We start from the raw sequence: 18,788 nt of genomic DNA, 5'->3' as shown, positions 1-18,788 counted from the left end.
ACAGCAAAGCCCTTTCAGGGGTCAAATTTTGTCATAGGAATCGCAAAGCAGCGTAAGAGTTCCATTTCACGGCTTATGATGCATTGGGAGTAAATATGCCGGTCTTTGTTAGTGGTATGCGGCTTAGAGAACTCATTTTGCCCGTAAAATAAGTCATTCACATGAATCTTCATACAAAAATCATTCAAAACATAACTCGACTCTCAAAAGATTCAAAGAAATGGAACTACTCCTGGAAAAATAAATCAGCTCTTTACGTGTATAAACCTCAGTAATTTCTGTGTGTAATTTGCCGCAGGATGTTTTATGATCCCGCAAATAATCCTAGATTTGATCCTCTCTCTCTCTCCTTGGCCTAACGATCTTAGAGGTCCTGTCGGTAATTTCTGGCTTACTAGACTTATTTTTACCACTTAGACGGATATTCAGTCCTTGTTACGAGGGACGGTCCGGATGAGATTTGATACCTGGTTCTCTGCTACCTCGAGATCGTCGCCGTAAAGTGATACTCTGCTTCCGAGTTGATCTCTACCACTATCAGAGCCTTCGACAGGCTGGTACCTTGTCTTCATCGCAATGATCTTCAATCCAATTCTATCGGCCTCGCGTTTCAGTCGGGTATTCGGATTCAGTATTCAGTCGGGTTCAGATGTACATTCGATGTCGATGTCATCCGCGGGCTCTCCATATCGATGTTACGCAAAATCCGTCTCCTTGCCCCAGACCCCGGGGAGATTCGAACGATTCCGAGAGCATGTTCGATACTCTTGAGAGTGTCGAGTAAGGTGATCACCTTGCATTGCACCCCATCCATGGTGGCCAAGGACAAGATATTAATAATGATTCAATGTAGAGATGAGAATAACAACTCTTTTAAGTGAGTCAACTCAGAGTGAATGAGTCGTTATTAGGAGTCAGCTCGTCTAATGACTCATTTCGGAGTCATAACAAAACCCCGGCATAAACTTATAAGTTAAGGTTCGGTCATTTTACTCACTCATGAGTGCAAGCATGTAGCCGTCGTGAATCGAGTTGCAAAAAGAGTAAATACGTGAGTTGAAACGAAAATGTGCGAGTGAGTTGAAACAAAAATGAGTTGTAACGAAACGTGTGATACACATGAATTTGTTTCAATAAGTTTCTTTTCACTCAAGTAACGCTTTAAATAAAAAAAAAAAGAATAAAAAAGATAAAAAATAAATAAAAATTCAATTTGAAAATTTCATAAGGCATTTATTGAGGCATTATTTCAAAATGAAAATTTTTAAATTGATGTATTTTAATGCGAATTTGTTGAAATGGACTTCTTTCCACACAAATAATGCTTTAAATTAAAAAAAGGATAAAGAGTAATAAAAAAATTAAAAAAATATCAATTTGAAAATTTCATAAGGATTTACTATTTTATTGAGCAATTAAGCAAAATGTATAGACTGATGTATTTTAATGCGAATTTGTTGGAATCAGTTTCTTTTCACTCAAATATTGTTTTAAATTGAAAAAGAATATAAAATTTAATAAAAAAGTCCACAAATAAATCCATTCTTCTAAGGCTATATATAGCCTAAGCCTTTTTTGAGTAATTTAGCAAGAAATATAAATTTGATATATTTTAATGTAAATTTGTTGAAATAAGTTTCTTTTCACTCAAATAATGCTTTAAACATTGCTTTAAACATTGCTTTAAACAAAAATTTAAAGAAAATCTATAAATATTGCCAATCTCCTAAGCCTATAGCCTTAACCTTTTTTTCAACAATTTAGCAAAATTTATAAATTTATTTAATGTGAATTTGTTGAAATAAGTTTCTTTTCATTCAAATAATTGCTGCATTGTTAATGAATTTATTACTTACAAAGGTTTTTATCTTTATGCTACTCGAAGCTGCTTCTAATTGGTGCTATCCGACTTCTAATATTCGATGTTGGTTGTATTTTTCCTGGTGTATGACGTGCTGCGCAAAAACATCTTCGTTTACCTATTTATGTCGTTACAATTTCTTCTGGCTACCGGAAAAATTATGACAAGATTTTCCAGCGCCAAACACACAAGAAAACAAAACGGACAAATCTGCGGTACTGTTAGCAGCATCCGTTGTTTGTATCACAGGAGTTAGCAGCATCCTGCCACGAGCTTTCTTGATGGTCCATTGTTTTGAAACATCGTCACAGGGGTTAAAAAAACTTGCCTTTCTCATCGACTTCATCAAAACAATAAATTTATTACTTATTATAATTGTCTTTGTTTAAATTAATTTAATTTAATTCATGATTATTTTCCTCGCTATCGGCTTGTTTAAAAACGTAAACAAATCTCGCACGAGAAAAGTTAAACTACCTTAAAGTCGCGCCAGAATCACAAAATTATTTTGTAAAATTGAGCTACTTTTGTCGCGTTTGCGAATTGCATCTGGTGACGGGGTTAAACAGTAAACAGGAGAATCCGTCCCCTTGACTCAGACCCCGGTGAGATTCGAACGATTCCGACAGCATGTTTGATTGATAACGATTTAATGCTGAAAGTGCTTTGATTAAACAGGGCTCTAGATATTGAATGGAAATGTAAAGTTAGAAAGTATGTCCTTTGATACGTTTAGCAAAGAAAATTGGGAAGTAAACATCATGGATTCATCTAGCTCATAAGATACCGACCGTTTTCTGACGACGTAGATTCTTCTGAGCACAATGTATCTATCATCTTATCTTCTTCTTCTCTTTTACTAGTTGCCCTAATCGCTTATTGAGTTATGTACGTTTGTTAACGAGGAGTGAAAATTTCATTGTACTGGCCGTACGTCGCTCATACTTGTGGCTCGACTGCTCTCGACACAGCTAAAACCACGTTTTCCTACCTTACCACGTGACTGAATAGTTAATCCTTACTCAGCGGTGGTCTAAAATACGGGATAGAATTAAGCAATACGATTATCAACCAGAAGATCACCCAGAAGATCACCAGGAGATCGTTTACATTATTTGCAGACTCCAAACTCTTGATGGAAAAATAACAAAAAGCATCTACTGGAAGCACTTTCATCTTCGTAGTGATCATTTCCGATGAGTTGAACCATGGTGTCGGGTAGAATTATTTAAAAACTGGATTTGGATTCAATAGTCGACATATGAAAATAATTTTGTTTCGACATTTATTTCACTAACATTCATTATTAGGAATAAACAACAAGGATGCAATTTAAAAGAAAATCATTAGTAACAGCTCTATAACCCTTTAATTGTTTTAATGCACATTAAAAATGGGCTTGGGGACAGCTACTGACCCTACCACATTACGTACCATTAAATATGTCCCCGACTGTAAGCTATCGTTGCTTTCGGATATATCAAAAACCAAACAACAAAAGGCAACAAAACGTGCGTTGAAAGCTGAGAATGTTTACACAGCGCAAAGAAGGCGCATCGGATACGCAATGTCTTACCGGGATCTTCCCCCATCATAAATCATGCATCGCTGCCGAATGTTCCGAATCTCTAGCATGCTTTAGATGCGCCATCCAAACCGGGGGAATCCGGGCAGGGAAATCCAGCTGGGAGTACAAGCATAAAAGTGACCTATTCTATCATGAAGCAATTAAAATATTGACGCCATAAATAAAACTCTCACGTATCGAGCTCGCGCGCGACGACCGACGGACGAACAAGGCAAGCATCCTGACGGCACCTCCGTCCCATGGTTTACCTTGGCCGCTGTAGGTCAGGAAAGTCCGTGCTATGCGAACGAAGGAAAACAAAACAACCCTACGTACTTTCCTTGCGTGGAGGGAGTAGATGGCGAAAAAGGAAAGGAAAGGAAAGCATAAATTATGCTGAGCGAGCACGACACACAGCGGGCTTCGGGTTGTGTTCGTGCGATCCGAACGTTTATGTTGCTCGCGCGAGCAGTAACATCAGCGTGCGCCAGCAGCAGTAGCGTTTGTTGTTTGCTCCGCGGCAACCGGCATCTCTCGAGCAGACGAACTCGTATGATCATAACACGCAACGCAGCGACGGTGAGTGCACGTGTTCGGTACAGTTTGGCTCGTACGTTTCAATGTGCATGTTGTGTTGAGTAGTGATCAAAGTAGGTATCTTCAGTGACTACAGTGTATGTGCTAAAAAGGATGCTGGTGCTTATCAGTGGTGGCATGGTGTGTTACTTTTGAAGAAAAAGCTTATGAATATTATCAGTTGTGATTAAACTCTGGTAGTGCGTGATAAGAAGGTGAAAAATAATTATTCAGTGTTTCCACTAACATTAGTGGCGTTTTAAAAAGTAGATACTCCTTAACATTCCACCGTCTCCATGAATCAATCGGCAATGGCTGAGGAGCCACAGTGTCACATAATGGATAAAAACATCGATTTCCACATCGTTCAGTTGTTTGAGCGGTTGGAAACACTGCGGAAGGATCCAGGTCCCAAGTTATCGCTCTCCGTGCAAGGGCGCGCCAACATGCACAAGGAACTTCGCACACTGGAGCTTTGGAGGTGCGTATTGCAATGATTATAAGCTTCCGTTAGGTATTGTTCGTTCGTGTGGTCAACATTGTCGTTGTTTTATTCTTACAATGTCCCAATCCCGTTCGTGCAGTACGTTCAAAGAATCAATTAAAACCGTACCGTACGGGTGTGTTGTGGAACACAAAACGTCGCTAATTAATCACTTGTATAGGCAATTATCATTTCCGCTCGTCCGGAACGAGATCCCCAACCATGTGGGCAAGGTGCAGTCAAGTGTTATGATGATATTTTTGTTGTGTTTTGGTATGTTTTTCCCCCCGTCCCCGCCTCTTTCTCTGGCTGCATTCTGTAATGTTGTGAGACGCTTCACCGGATCACTGACTTGGGCCTGTGCTTGGGTGTACCCTTGGATGGAGTCTCCGGATAGCTTAAGTGTGTCTTACCGAAATAAATGTTGCTAGTTTCTTTCTTATGGTACTGGATCATGCACACTTGAAAACAACAAACTATTTTTCCACCCCCCCGGGATCATTCCACCTTCGCCTTTGATGCATCGTTGAAGTTATGATAGGTCTATTAAAATTTAATTTCACTCTCAATGATCGACAGTGCCGGTCGTTGGCCGAAGTTAAAAAGATGGCGGTATGATGGCATTTGAGGGAAAATTAAACTGTTTGAAATGTTTTCCAAAAAAGGTGGGCTACGCGATTTGGACGCCTGATGTCTGTTTTCGAAGTATCTGAGGTTATAATTTACGACTTATTATTAAAAGTGATTTTTTCTTCCTTTGACTATTTTCTGTGCCTTCTAAATCAGTTTTTAGTTCATTGCTAATTTTTCATTTCGACTATTACAACTTCTTGATTTTGTACATTCTGTTAAAAGGAAATTCAAAAATAAAAGGACCTTTTTAAAACGTTAAATAGAATATACAATTGCAAGTTATGTTGTGCTGAAAACCGGTTTTTAAGTCCATTCGCATAGACTAAAATTCACAACAACAAAAAAAGGCCAAGAAACCATGATTTTCGTAGCTAATTCATATAGCTCGTTCAGTATATAGCATTTTTCAATGCACTTTCGGTTGTCTAAACGTGTCCTTAAAAATGCACACATACACACAGCAACAATAAAAAACCCACCCATGTTCGTTAAAATACAGCTCCCAGCGGATGCTTACCGGCTTTGCTGGTTTAGCTTAGCTGACGGGCAATCGGTATTTGTCGCGCGCATGTTTCCCGTCCTCTACACGCTATAGCCCGGCAAACGGAAAACATCTGCATCGTAAAACATGCATCGTGTTTCTTCATGGTTCATCTCTTTCTTCGAAAATTTTTTGGAAGCTGTGACATTGAAAAAAAAAAAACCTCTCTTCTGGTTCGAAAACAAAACTGAAGAACCCAATACATTGCCTGTTTTTTTTCTTTAGTTTTATTTTTTGAGTGATGGCGTTTTGGGGAAGAAAGGACATAAAAAAATCATAACGACACCAAACAACCACAAAAAAATGAAAAAAAAAAAATGCGTAGCACAGTATGCATGACGGATGTGTAACCGTGCAAATAGACCTGCAGCGATATTTCTCAGTGAGAAATCTCTCGTTGCGATGCGATGAAATGCGATGAAAAGTTCATATATAAAAAACAGCATCTAAACGTCGTTGCCATAGAAACATATAGAATTATATCATCACAGTAGCCGAAGAAATGTCTCACCCAGCGATTTTCCTTTGTTTGCTAAATTGAGCTACTTTGCGAAATATCTCACTGAGAAATATCGCTCCAGGTCTATTTGCACGGTAACAAATGTGTGCGGCGTGGTATACCAGTTTGGCGAAAATGTTTAAAGGATATCTTAAAATAAACTCTAACTAAGGATGGGAAAACATGACCGTTAAGATGACAAAAAACACACACGAGCGTGCACGTCCTCTTCAGCTTCTGCAAGATCGCGATCGCGACCATCGAAACAAATCATCTGTCGTTTGGTGAACGATACCGTCCTCTCCTCCCAGTTGGAACGGTTGACCTTGGGGTGTCGATTTTATGGAATTTTCGTTAGACCTCCCCCCCCAAGATGAGGTCCACCTTAACTTGGCAGCTCAGCTAAATGGTATCGTATAAAGTGTGCACGGTTTAAAAGCGAAACGTCAGCGCATTCATTGCGAAGATGACGATCGACGGTTGCATCCTGCAAGATGGACCAACAATTTATTGCACCATAAAATGTGTTCCCAGTCGTAAATTCCTAGTGCAACAAGCATGGATTTTCGCACCACCGTTTTTGGTTGCTAGAAATTATTGCATGTTTGCCTATCACCGGAAAAGTAATGATCGTCCACAATAATAAAGGGACATCATCATCATCATCTTTGCCATCGCACGGTTACATGTTGTTCAAACAGAACGACAGCGTGTTGATCGATGCAGTACATTCGGGGGTCTTTCCTTTGTGTGCGGAGAAATATAAAATTTATCATCATCCTTCGCCACCCCGAACCGGGACAAGGGGATGAACATCTGGGACGACAATATCTGGACGATAATGGATGGATTCCAGGTATTCGTCTAAGATTCTTCACCAAAACTTGGTAGCAGCATCTTGGGTTTTCGTGTGTGTTTGTTTTTCCCCGCAGAATGAAGCAACAGGCATAAAGATAAAGGCTATACCTTTGTGAGATGTGCGAGTACATGGGTCGTGTAAAACATACACCTTTTTGGCTACCAGAACAATGTCACTGATGGTAGTGTGAAAAAAGCAAGAATGTGTTTACAACCAGATAAGAAAACTGATCCACTAAAATGCAAATGTTTCCCTACATTCTCTGCTAAAAACTCGCCTCAACAAAATACAAACTTTCTCCAACATTTTTTTTCTTTCCAGATCGGTCACGTCGGAGTGTTTGGCTTCGTTTTTCTACGTGTTTGTCGTTTGCGGTGCAGCTGCCGGTGCGGGCGTTGGAGCGAGCGTGTCGTCACTATTGCTGGCAACATCGCTTGCTTCTGGACTGATCGTCATCGTACTGACGCAGTGCTTTCTGCACGTTTCAGGTAAGTTTTTGTACCGGTAGTTGAGTATTTAAAACGGAATATCCCTTTGGGCTTTTTTGGTAGATTAAGGAAGAGTATCGTAAACTAATCCCTTCAGGTAGAAGATTCATATTTCATGCCAGTTAGAAATTCCCAAAATTTAAATAATACATTAAATATATTGGACGTCAAATTTGTCCAAAAATGTTGAAGGAACAATTTTTGCGTTTGTTCAAGAAAAATTATCTTGCAGGATGTTAACCAGAACAAAAACATCAAGTAATCTTTTAACACCATGCAATATGTTCCGGTTACATCCCCTTTCTTAATGTTGTAAAAATGAAGCTATTCCTGCTGGATAAAGAAATAAGTTCCAGTGTTTATCTAGGCGGAAAAGTACAGCTTTTAATTGTGAGGTCACGTCGTTTTTCGACCATCGAAACCTGGACTCATGCTCATGTGGTAATTTATTAATTCACTCTCGCCTACACTTCGATGCTCGAGGGTTGCTCGTGGTCATTTACCACAGCTGTGTCACTGGCAGAATGGATCTGGCGGGCACAATTTATGGTTCCGTTCACTGCTAGCGTTGGTAGTAATTATGAAGGAGAAAAATTGGAAAAACAAAGGCAGCAATATTTTATCGATTTTATTTAACTTTTTTCTTGTTGTACACCCTCAATTGTACAAAATACACAATACCAATAATTATCGTGCTCGGTATCTGTTTGGTTGTTTTATCGGTAAATAATATCTTCATCCGATCCTTGTTGCCTGGTGCTGGTGGACATTTTCCGGATGGGCAAAATGCATACGAAGATATCGATCGCCCGACAGAGGTTGAACGGTAACAAACTGCATCTGAGTTCGCGTTTCGTTGCCGAGCCCGAAAGAATGAGGCCAGTGTGTTTATGCTGCTGGCATACACGTAATGGTATTGCCTGAATTGATTACTGGAGCGCCGGTCAAATATGTTCCTCTTCCCCCCTACTGTAAGGGTAGGACCACAGCTGCGGTTGGCACGTGTGTGTGTGTGGGGAAAAGTGGAGAAAAGAAACAGTACCACATTCATAAATGGATGTTCAAATCAACAAGTGCATAAACCGTGCATCTTTGCACTGACCGTACCGAACCGAACCGACCGGATGTAATGGCGCACTTAATGCAATGCGATCTCCATCACTGACTTGTGTACGTGTGTGCATTTTCTTTTTTCCTTCTCTCGGTAGGCGCACATATAAATCCAGCTGTCACCATGGCCCTGGCGGTGACACGAAAGATATCGGCGCTCCGTGCCATCCTGTACATTACGGCCCAGTGCGGTGGATCGATTGCCGGTGCTGCCATGCTGTATGGGTAAGTAATGCTATCCTTGGTAGATTTAGATACAGATGTAAAATTGGAAACAGTGCACCGCAACTATATCTATTTTAATTATTTTTTATAAAAAATTTAAAGTATCAGAAATCTTTTTTTTACGTATTATATCATTCGAATGGACAGTTAAACCACCTAATTGAATGTGACAAGAGCATGTGTGAGAATACATACAAATGAGGAAATATCTGAGCAAACGATCAAGGTCAAGGCCTTCTAAAATTGAGAACCCCAAACTGACCTAATACATCAATTAAATTTTTCCCCCTTCATTCAGTGTGCAACCAACATAAAATGCTCCTTCACTGTATATACGGTTTGCTCTTTCCTTTCGAATGCTCCTTCCTTTTTGAATCGTTCCTACATTGCCGGAAGGGTTCTTTTTTAGCTTCAAATAAGAAAAAAAAGGGAAACTTCACCGTTTATGAGACAAACGCCCAAGCCCCAGGTGCTTGAAGTGGTTTGCTAAAAAATCCCAACCATACCAACCGGATTCCATCACCCTTGCCAGATACACAGATGCTCCTTATTTACACCGCAAGCCATCGTCAACTCAAGCAAACACAGCCACTGGAAATAGAACGTACACACACACACACGCTGGACAGAATCAACCAGCAAATGATGATCCCCCCGTTTTTTTTTTTGCTACAGCACGTGCTCCAAAAAGCAAAACTTGGCGTACGATGCCGCGCGTGTGCACGGAACCGAAGCGAAACGATACGTTTGGCCCGGTGTTTGTGGCATAACCTCAATTTGCGCTGCGCCGAGGAGCCTGTTGCTGATGATAATTTATGGATGATAAAGGCGAACGCGCTCCTCCGGGCAGGTGCTTCCACATGGGTACACCGTGATGGTGACCGTGGTGGCGCACCTTTCGCTGCAACATCCCCACCTTGGGTTGGTTGAGTTTAGAAGAAAAAAAAACGGGCGAAACGCAATGGATCCGTGAATTGAATGGATAACAAAACAGGAAAGGAGAGAGAGAGAGAGAGAGACAGATTGTAAGTGGGGAGGAAGAAAAAAAATGTACCAAAGTGCCATCATTCCAGAACGTGCTGGGGGCATCTTGGTGACGCCATTGGTTTCCCATAGCATGCGTCAGTCAGGCTTCTCGATAATGATGATAACGTGTATGGGGGCATATGGTACGGTTTTGTCTGCTTCACTGATGAAGTAAAAGCGGTTCTTTGAGGTTTAAAGCAAACGTCTGTATGCGGGGGGCCATATCGCGGGAGAAACCAAACATTAAAAAAAAAACACTTCGAGTCAAGCCCGGTAAAGAGAGGGGTTTAGATTTTTCTTAAATAAACATCATGGCGATGCTTTTGTTGGACGCTCCAAGATGATCCATATTTGGGACATTTTGTTAGATACAATTCCCACACGTGTATCTTGCTGTCCCGAAAAGGTCCTATACGTGTTTCTTCAGACCGGAAGGATTTGTCCTAAATATCCTGCTTCATATCTCGATCACGATCATCCTCTCCGGACTGTAACAGCAGCAGTGCACCCAAACATGATGCAATGGCCTACATCTCAGTCACTGATGGACACCAAATCCTGATGGACCGGCTGCTCGCAGCAGTACACGGACCGGAAACGGGATGTTTCTCTGAGACGCAGCCTACCAATGCTTGGTTTCGATTTGATTTTTTGAACAGCGAACAGCAAAACAACGAACGGAAGTCCTGCAGCATACTTCTACATTGTAGCTATTCTTCGCCGGACTTACTCAGGATCCTCTAGGGTCTCTATACTGCCCGGAGAGTGTATTCTGCCTTACCATCTGCGCATCCGTTCCACCGGCCAGCCTCTTAAGGCGTTATTAGTTTTTTTTTGTCTTTTCATGAAGACTTTTTCCCATCGTTACGCACCGTCTGCTTGTATCCCGCAGCATGTTGTAGGAGTCCGGAGCTTGAAGATGCTGAGGATTAGTCTTAGAGAAGGCAAAGTAAAAAAAAATGCTATAGAAGTTCCAACCAAAGAACGTCTGTTTTTTTTTTCTTCCGTCACTAAATGATGAGAAAGTAATTTTTTAAATGTTTCTTTTCGAAATCGATACATCTGACGAGTGTCCTTGGTGCAGCTATTCGAATAGAACGAAAATGATTCTGTTTGGGAGTTACTGCACATTCTAATTCATCCAAAACAAAACGCTTCGGGCGCACTGTTTTTTGGGTCTTTTGCAAATGCACAATGCACGACTCCCAAAAGTGCAGCACTCTTTCGGCCATGGGCAAACAACAACAGGCAGCTGCCACCGGACGTGTTGTGCCACTTTTGCGCACTTCGCAGTCATTTGTGGTTGCTTTTTGTCGTTGTTTTTGTTTTGTTGATGCTTCCCGGAACACTCGGACCGTCTTGCGGCGCTTGGAGTGTGTCTCCCCGGGTGGTACACAGGGTGCGTTTCGATTATGATGATGATGATGATGATGCAGCTAGCTGCAGCTTCTCATTGCTACCATGCTTGATGTCCGCATGTGTCCATCCGGGTCGTGTGCGTCCTTGCAGGATGCCTGTTCCTGTGTGCTTGCAAGACGTCTTCAAGATGCACCCGGTATGGCAGTGATGAATTGCTTTCGTGCGTGCGCCTGAAGCTGGATTGGCAAGTACGGAGAATGCATACAATGTGTTCTTGCCAAACCGGGGTGCGTACGGATAGTGTCGTTGATTTTCGAACAGAGAAGGGAAAGAATTCTTGCTTGATCTCGAACATATTTAGGGGGGAAGGTAGTGTCTTGGATTGATGTCGGAAAACAAATATGTCAAATTGAGAGGATCGCAGACAAAGTTCGAGATTGATGGTAACTCTGCTGGAAATGATTGACCACGGTTGGTTTGTAAAATCGGTTGATGGGACATCGAACGTATTCTTCACATATCGAGACAGTTGACAATGGAATAGTTCATTAAACATTGCACAGTGACTGAGACTTCTCTAGGGGTTATTTAAGTTTTTTCCACGATCACGTGAACATATTGTGGTTCTCGTATAAATTTTCATTGAAATTTATTTTCCAGACCATTTAAATAAAAAAGGCGTTGTACAGAATAATAAACCGGTATTAAGAGTGACAAATTCATATTTCCCTAGCAACTCACAGGGCTTTTTTTTTTTTTTTTTTTTTTAATATTCGTGAAGTTTATTAGAACATTCATATATATTGCTCTCGTCTACTTCACTACGCTTGACTACTTCACTTGTTCCCGTGAGGGTTCCTTTTTGTGAAGTAGATCTCTATTGCCGCTATAGGCTCTTCTTCTCACCATGCTGAGCGCACCTTCCATTTTATTTTTATAATCTTATCAGGCTCGCTAAACTTTGTTGATTTCGCTTGATCTTGCCCACGTTGGACACTCCAAAATTACCTAAGTCCCCTTGGTGGTCTCGGACCTCACTTATTAGCGCGACGATGTGTCTGCCTCTGTTGCCGCGGCTTCTTCTGCGGCAGAGAGGCCTCCCGATTCCCTGACACTTCTGGCAAGTGCCTCGTTACTTGCCGGGAAATCATCTTCGTCACTAGACGAGTTCTCGCCATATAGCCTCGCCAGTGAAACAGCAGTCTGTCGACGCTCCCTCCACCTGGCGACACGTTCACGGTTGGCCGCACGGCGAGCGGCTGTAGTGGGCGATGGAGGTGGTGATGGTGGCCGCCCACCTCGCCTCGCCTCTTGCCGTGCCACCGTGGCAGCACGTCGAGCCGCATTCCTTCGCTGATTTCGTGTGATGGCCCCAGAGTTGTCTCGCTGCTGTCCCAGCGACGCTCTATCTTGTGCAGCCAGCCTCTCACGCTCTGCGTCCCAATCAACCTGAAGCCTATCTGTGATCCGTGCAGCAGCCTCACAGATGCGGCTCCAGCGCTCGGGGCTCTCCAAAAGACAGCTTAGGATGGTGTCAGCAGTGACAGGATCCGTCCCGCCCTCGTCGAGCAGCTCCTCTCGAACTGCGGCAAACCGCGGACAATCGAACATGACATGTTCTGCAGTCTCCGCAACACCAGGACAGCGCTGGCAGTCCGGGGACGCCGTGAAACCCATTCTGCACAGATAGTCGCGGAAGAATCCGTGTCCCGACAACACCTGTGACAACTGGAATGTCACGTCGCCATGCTTCCTGGACTGCCATGCCCTAACGTCCGGGATGGTGCGGTGGGCCCACCTGGTGAAGCGGCTGGCGTCGTCGCTCGCTGCATCTGCGTCCCACTGCTCCTGCCAAAACTGTAGCGTCCGTTCGCGCTCCTCCTGTCGCACTTCGCTGCTGGTTGTTGTCCTGCCGGCTGCTTGAAGGCGCTGGTAGACACGATAGTCCTCGTCCACCAGGAGGCAGATCGGCAACAAGCCCGACAGCATCACCGCCGTCTCGTATCGCGTCGTCCGGAACGAACGCGATACCCGCTTGGCCGTTTTCGCCTGCACCCGTTGCAACAGCCGTCGACACTCGCGGAGCTTCAGCCCGTCTCGCCAGATTGGCGCGGCATACCGGATCACGGATTCCACCACGGCCGCCAGTAGACGAGCCTTGCTGGCCTTCGGCCCGTGGTGATTCTTCATCAGCCTGGTCACTGCCTCCGCCATCTTGGTCGCCTTTGCGGTGATGTGCTGCACATGCGGTAACCAAGACAGGTGGTCATGCACCCTGACTCCGAGGTAGCGGATGGAGCGAGAGGAATGCACAACCACCCCGCCGATGTTTATGTCGATTGCTAAAGGACACTTCTTGCTCGAGATGAGCGTCAACTCGGTCTTCTCCGGAGCTAATTCGAGTTGGTGTTGCGCCATCCAGCCATTGATGGAGGAGACCGCCCGTTCTGCCAGCGCCGCCGCTGCTGCCGGTGTTGTCGCAGGAACCAGAAGAGCGAGATCGTCCGCATAAGCTACGCTCTCGACCCCCGGTGGCAGCGGCACGGAGAGAACACCATCATACAGGATGTTCCACAGCGTGGGGCCCAGGATGGACCCCTGTGGAACCCCCGCGGTAATGTCCCTCTCCACCAATCCGTCGCTGGTCTCGATCAGCAGCTTGCGCCCCGTGAAATAGCTCCGGATGATGCGTTGCAAAGCCGCTGGCACTCCCTTGTGCCGCAATGCCTCGGCGATGAGCTGCCAACTCGCAGAGTTAAAGGCATTGCGCACATCCAGAGCGACCACTGCTAGACAGCGTTTGTCGCGGCTGTTAGTACGGCGAAACGACATGGCCGTCTTACCTGCATCCACTACTCGCTGTATCGCGTTTATTGTTGAACGCCCCTTCCTGAAACCGTACTGGGCATCGGAGAACAGGGACGCGCCGGACTCCTCCAGGTGTTCGTTAAGGCGGTTAAGGATCAGGCGCTCCAAGACCTTGCCCAGTGCATCAAGCATGCAGAGGGGCCGGTACGAGGAGCTTTCCCCGGGTGGTTTGCCTGGCTTAGGCAGCAGTACCAGGCGTTGCCTCTTCCAAGACGACGGAAATTCGCCACGGTCAAGGCAATCCTGGAACAGACGGGCGAAAACCACCGGGTACTCCCTGATCGCCGTCTTCACGGCCGCATTCGGAATCCCATCCGGCCCGGGCGCCTTCCGGTTGGACATGTTGGCCACGATCGCCAACAGCTCGCCTGGGGTGACTGGCAGCAAGAAAGTCCGGCTGTCGGCCCTCTCGACCACGTCCGGCCATACGACGGGAGGGTGAGACGGGAACAGGTCTTGGTAGATACGCTCCAGCTCCGAGCGATCCGTCTCCGGTGCTACTCGACTGCCGCGCAGTCGCGACATGACCACTCGGTAACCTACCCCGAACTCGTTCTCCGCACACAGATCGATGAGCCGACGAAACTCGTCCCGCTTGTTCGCACGGATGGCTTTCGTCAGTGCTCGTCTGGACGTCCGATGATGTGCCGCCGCGAAGCTCCGCTCCTGAAGATCTGCCGTCTGCTGAACTCTATCACGCGCAGCCACACACTCTTCCCGCAGTTGCGCCAGCTGTGGTGACCACCAAAAGGTGTCGCGATGGGGGTCACGGTGCGACGGGGTGACCCGCTCCATCGTCTCATCGCAAGCCTTCAGCATGGCATGGACCATCCCATCATGCGAAGTGGCGCGCTCCGAGAACCGAGCAGCCCGCAAAGCATCGCGGAAAGCCTCCTCCGAGAACTGTGTTGCCTTGAACCTCCTGCACGCGTGACGAAAGCGTTGCTGTTGGCTGCCTCGTTGTTGCCGCCGCTGACTTCGACCGTTGCTTACGTCGGAAGCCGATAGACCAACGGAAAAACACACATACCGATGGTCAGACGCCGTGTAGCTCTGGCTCACCGCCCAAGTGTCGGGGCGAGCGATGGACGGGCTCGCGAAAAAAACGTCCACGACACTGGGTGTGGCCACTCCGTTGCCGTCGAATGTGGGCGTATTCCCGCGGTTCAGCACCCGAAGACCTAGCTGCTCGATGGCGCTGAGCAGCTCCTCGCCCCTTGCTGTACTGCGCCTGCTTCCCCACTCCTCATGCCATGCGTTAAAATCGCCTGCGACGACGACGTGAGGGTGGGGAAGGGCCTCCAACTCCAACCCCTCCAGAAGCGCAGTGAACTCATGGATGCTGAGCCGAGGCGGAGCGTAGCAGCTGATGAACACCACTCCTCCTATCTGAGCCGCCACCAGGCCGGGCACTGCGCTGGTCCAAACTCGCTGAATCGGGTGAGAGCCAGTGGCCACCACTGCCACCGTTTCCGCCGAATCAAAAGCCCAGTTTCCGTTGTTGGAAGGTGGCCTGTACACCTCCGAGAGCAATACCACGTCCGATCGCTCCTGCCGTGCCGTTTGTAAGGCAAGATCTTGAGCGATCCTGCCATGCCCGATGTTCGCCTGCAACACCCTTAGCGTGAACGTTGCAGCGGCTGTGCACATGCGCTATGCCCTACACGGTGAGCACCACCACATACAGCACACTTTATGTCGGCCTCGCATCCACGAGCGAAGTGACCTTCAGTACCGCAGCGAATGCATACCTTCTGCCGATCCACCTGTGAGCGACAGTCCCGCGCCAAATGGCCCAGGAGCAGACAGCGATAGCAACGCTGTCGCTCGACTGGCGCTGGCATGGCCTCCTGCAAGTAGCTCACGCAACCGCACAGCTTGATGGACCGTCCGGAGAGCACCTTCACCTTCTTCGCCGGCAGACGAACACGAGCCTGTTTGATGCCGTCGATCCGCTCCCACATGCTGATCGTGGTGATACCAGCATTGCCCTCGATTGCTACGTCGAGAGCATCACGCAACTCTGCTTCCGTGGCTGAAGGGTCGATGTGAGTGACGATAAGCTCGCTCATATCAGTCACGGTCCGGGTGGTACCATCTTCGCCCAGCAACTCCTGAATCTTCTCGCGGACCTCTTCTGCATCGGCTGACCGACTGAGTGGAAGCCGAAGGTGGTTAATGCGCGTCCGCTTGCCCATCTTAACATATTGGGCAATGTCGCGCACATTGTCGTCCGCGTTCAAGGCACGACGAACCTTGGTGTAGACGTCAAGCCACGTCTTACCGGCCTGAGGTACAACCTCAATGACGTCGTTCTTCGTGCGACGCTGTCGACGCTGTCCCGCTAGCTGTTGTTGCTGTTGCGAAGGCTGAACAGCGACCACTCGTTGCTGCTGCTGCTGCTGCTGCCGCTGCTGCTGCTGCTGCTGCTGCCGCTGCTGCTGCTGGCGTGCCGGCTTACGGCGCACCACCTCGGCCCAAAAGCCGCCTTCCTGTGTGTGAGACGGTGCCACTGTTGACGCCGCCACACTCTGCCGCTGCTGCTGCTGTTGCTGCTGCTGCTGCTGCTGCTGCTGCCACTGTTGCTCCTCCAGCTGCCGTTGTCCATGCGTCTGCAGTAGACGTCGCGGCATAGGGGTTGGCGAGTTTGCGGTTGGCCAGATTGCCTCCACTGGACGCTGATGTCCGATCACCTGCGCTATGAGCTCGTTGAGCGCATCGCGATCGCGCTGGTAGCAACTCACAGGGCTGGATGCTATAAAATGTAATTTCCATAAAAGCTTCAAACATCCATATGGGTACGAGTGTGAGCTCTTCCATCCTGTCGTTTAAAGATGTCATTCCATTTGTTCTGTGTGATCAATAAAGTTTATCATATTGCATATGTCACCCCTACAGTTGATTATTCAATCTGCATGCAGTAATCCCAATAAATACAATAGATGCAAATGCAACTCAAACTTCGATGTTGTTTTTATTGCAGATGGACCTTGCTGGTTAGGTTTGGTCGGATAAATAATGCGCAAGGGTTTCAGAATACCGTTTGCTCCGATTTCAATTGGCTCGATCTGTTGCACCTTTCCCCGTTCTGATGGATTCGGTAGACAAACTGGCACGATCGGGCAATTTTTGTTTTGGATGCTTTTCTCCACTTTTCTTGTCAATAGTGATGAAAATGAGATCCAGAATATAGCGCCCGGCAGTTGCATTCGAGTACGATGCAATTGAATGCAATCCGTTTTAGAACTAGAGCTAGCGATCAAGGGATAGGCGAGACCGGGGACAATTAAACAATAGCGTCGCTTGCCAATCAACCAATCATTCTCCGGGGCAAGAGTCTATTTGTACGACCAGCTGGTTCTAGGATATTCCCCTGTGTATGCAGAATAAAAGTGTCCGACGAAGCGAAGGACGATAGAACAAAGCGTAGGAAAAAAAGGAATAGGACAGTGGAAGCTTTGAAACGAAAGGATTAAGCGTTACCATAGCAAAAAAGGGTTTTACTGGTACGATCGACCACAAGGATTCTGTCAGAATGGATGGGAAATCCCTGGGAAAGCATTTGACAAGGATATATGTGCATATGGATGGCGAACAAAAGGTGAGCATGATTACGAAACGGTTTGTTAGCGCATGTGTTTTTTGTGAGTGTGCGCTCACTAACGTCTTCGACGTAATCTTCCCACCCTCAAGGAACGGGATCTTTGGAAGACGACAAGAAACCCCTTATGTCAGGGTAGAAACTTCGCGATCATCGTTGCATTGTCCAGATGGTGTCAGATTTCGCTCGATCTCACCATTCGCGTGGTTTTCTGGTTTAAGAAACACGCAACAGGAAGAATATCTGTGGCTGTGCGCGTGTGCGTGTATCATCTTACCAACTTCAAAGTTCCCAGATTCTCGGCACTGGTGTGTGAATGCGCAACAGTTTGCTGATAGATTTTTTCGTTGTTGTAGCCCATTCTTCCAACCAGCGCTATGTTGCTTAATTCTCATGCGCAGGAGGTCTTCTTCGGGACGTCATGCGTGGCCAAATGGTCCCATCTCGGTGTTTCAATCTGTTGCATCTTATGGGCGATTGCTTCACTGTCGCTGTGAACCACAAATGTTCTTCGGTTCCGATGAAGCAAGTCTGCCTTTCTGGTGCCATTTCTTTGAACCATGAAAATTCGACCGATCAATCCGATCCTGTTGCCTGTTGCATGCTGAACGAACATCTTCGGAGGAGGATATCCGATTGGAACATCTGCTCTGCTTAGATTCTTCGTTGCGCTTCTTCACGTTCCCGGGTAACGCCACACGCCACACTGATTTTTGATCCGCTTCTGCATTGTTCTTAGCAAGACATATTTTCTACGGAATAGAAAAATGCCTCGCAATGCTAGATTGCGTTTTGCTCATGTCTTTTGGCATAGACATGGAAAGCGCCGAAAAATGGTAGCCCCTAAAGATGGGACAAAAGATTTCGCGTGACGTCTCAGCTCATGGATGGGTTTCCTTTTTTCGGCAGAAGAAAATCCTTCCCAAACGTAGCACAATAAGAATACCATTGAGATAGGGATTGTGTACGGTTGTACCGTTTACTGGTGAAGGAACTATTTGTTCTATCAGAAGGATGCACAGGGATCAAAAGTTGACGACGTAATACGTTCTATCTCCGTCGTTCCCATTCACGTATCGAACCGCTGCCCT

At 46.1% G+C, this 18,788-nt stretch overlaps 1 protein-coding gene across 2 annotated transcripts in view; it reads left to right on the top strand.

Annotated features, from left to right (window-relative positions):
- Window positions 1-3,889: 3,889 nt before the first annotated feature.
- The window catches only part of LOC125766333 (neurogenic protein big brain-like), a 29,538-nt gene continuing 14,639 nt past the window's right edge, over window positions 3,890-18,788 (top strand). For both annotated transcript variants that reach the window (XM_049432179.1, XM_049432181.1), the window contains exons 1-3: window positions 3,890-4,485; window positions 7,342-7,508; window positions 8,717-8,843. In XM_049432179.1, coding sequence (XP_049288136.1) covers window positions 4,301-4,485; window positions 7,342-7,508; window positions 8,717-8,843 — 479 coding nt within the window. In that variant the 5' untranslated portion in view covers window positions 3,890-4,300. The remainder of the gene's footprint in view (window positions 4,486-7,341; window positions 7,509-8,716; window positions 8,844-18,788) is intronic.

The sequence above is a fragment of the Anopheles funestus genome, chromosome 2RL (genome assembly GCF_943734845.2).
Source record: "Anopheles funestus chromosome 2RL, idAnoFuneDA-416_04, whole genome shotgun sequence".
In the NCBI taxonomy this organism is placed as follows: domain Eukaryota; kingdom Metazoa; phylum Arthropoda; class Insecta; order Diptera; family Culicidae; genus Anopheles; species Anopheles funestus.
Note: the sequence above shows the minus strand (reverse complement) of the source record. Positions and strands in the feature narration are given on the sequence as shown.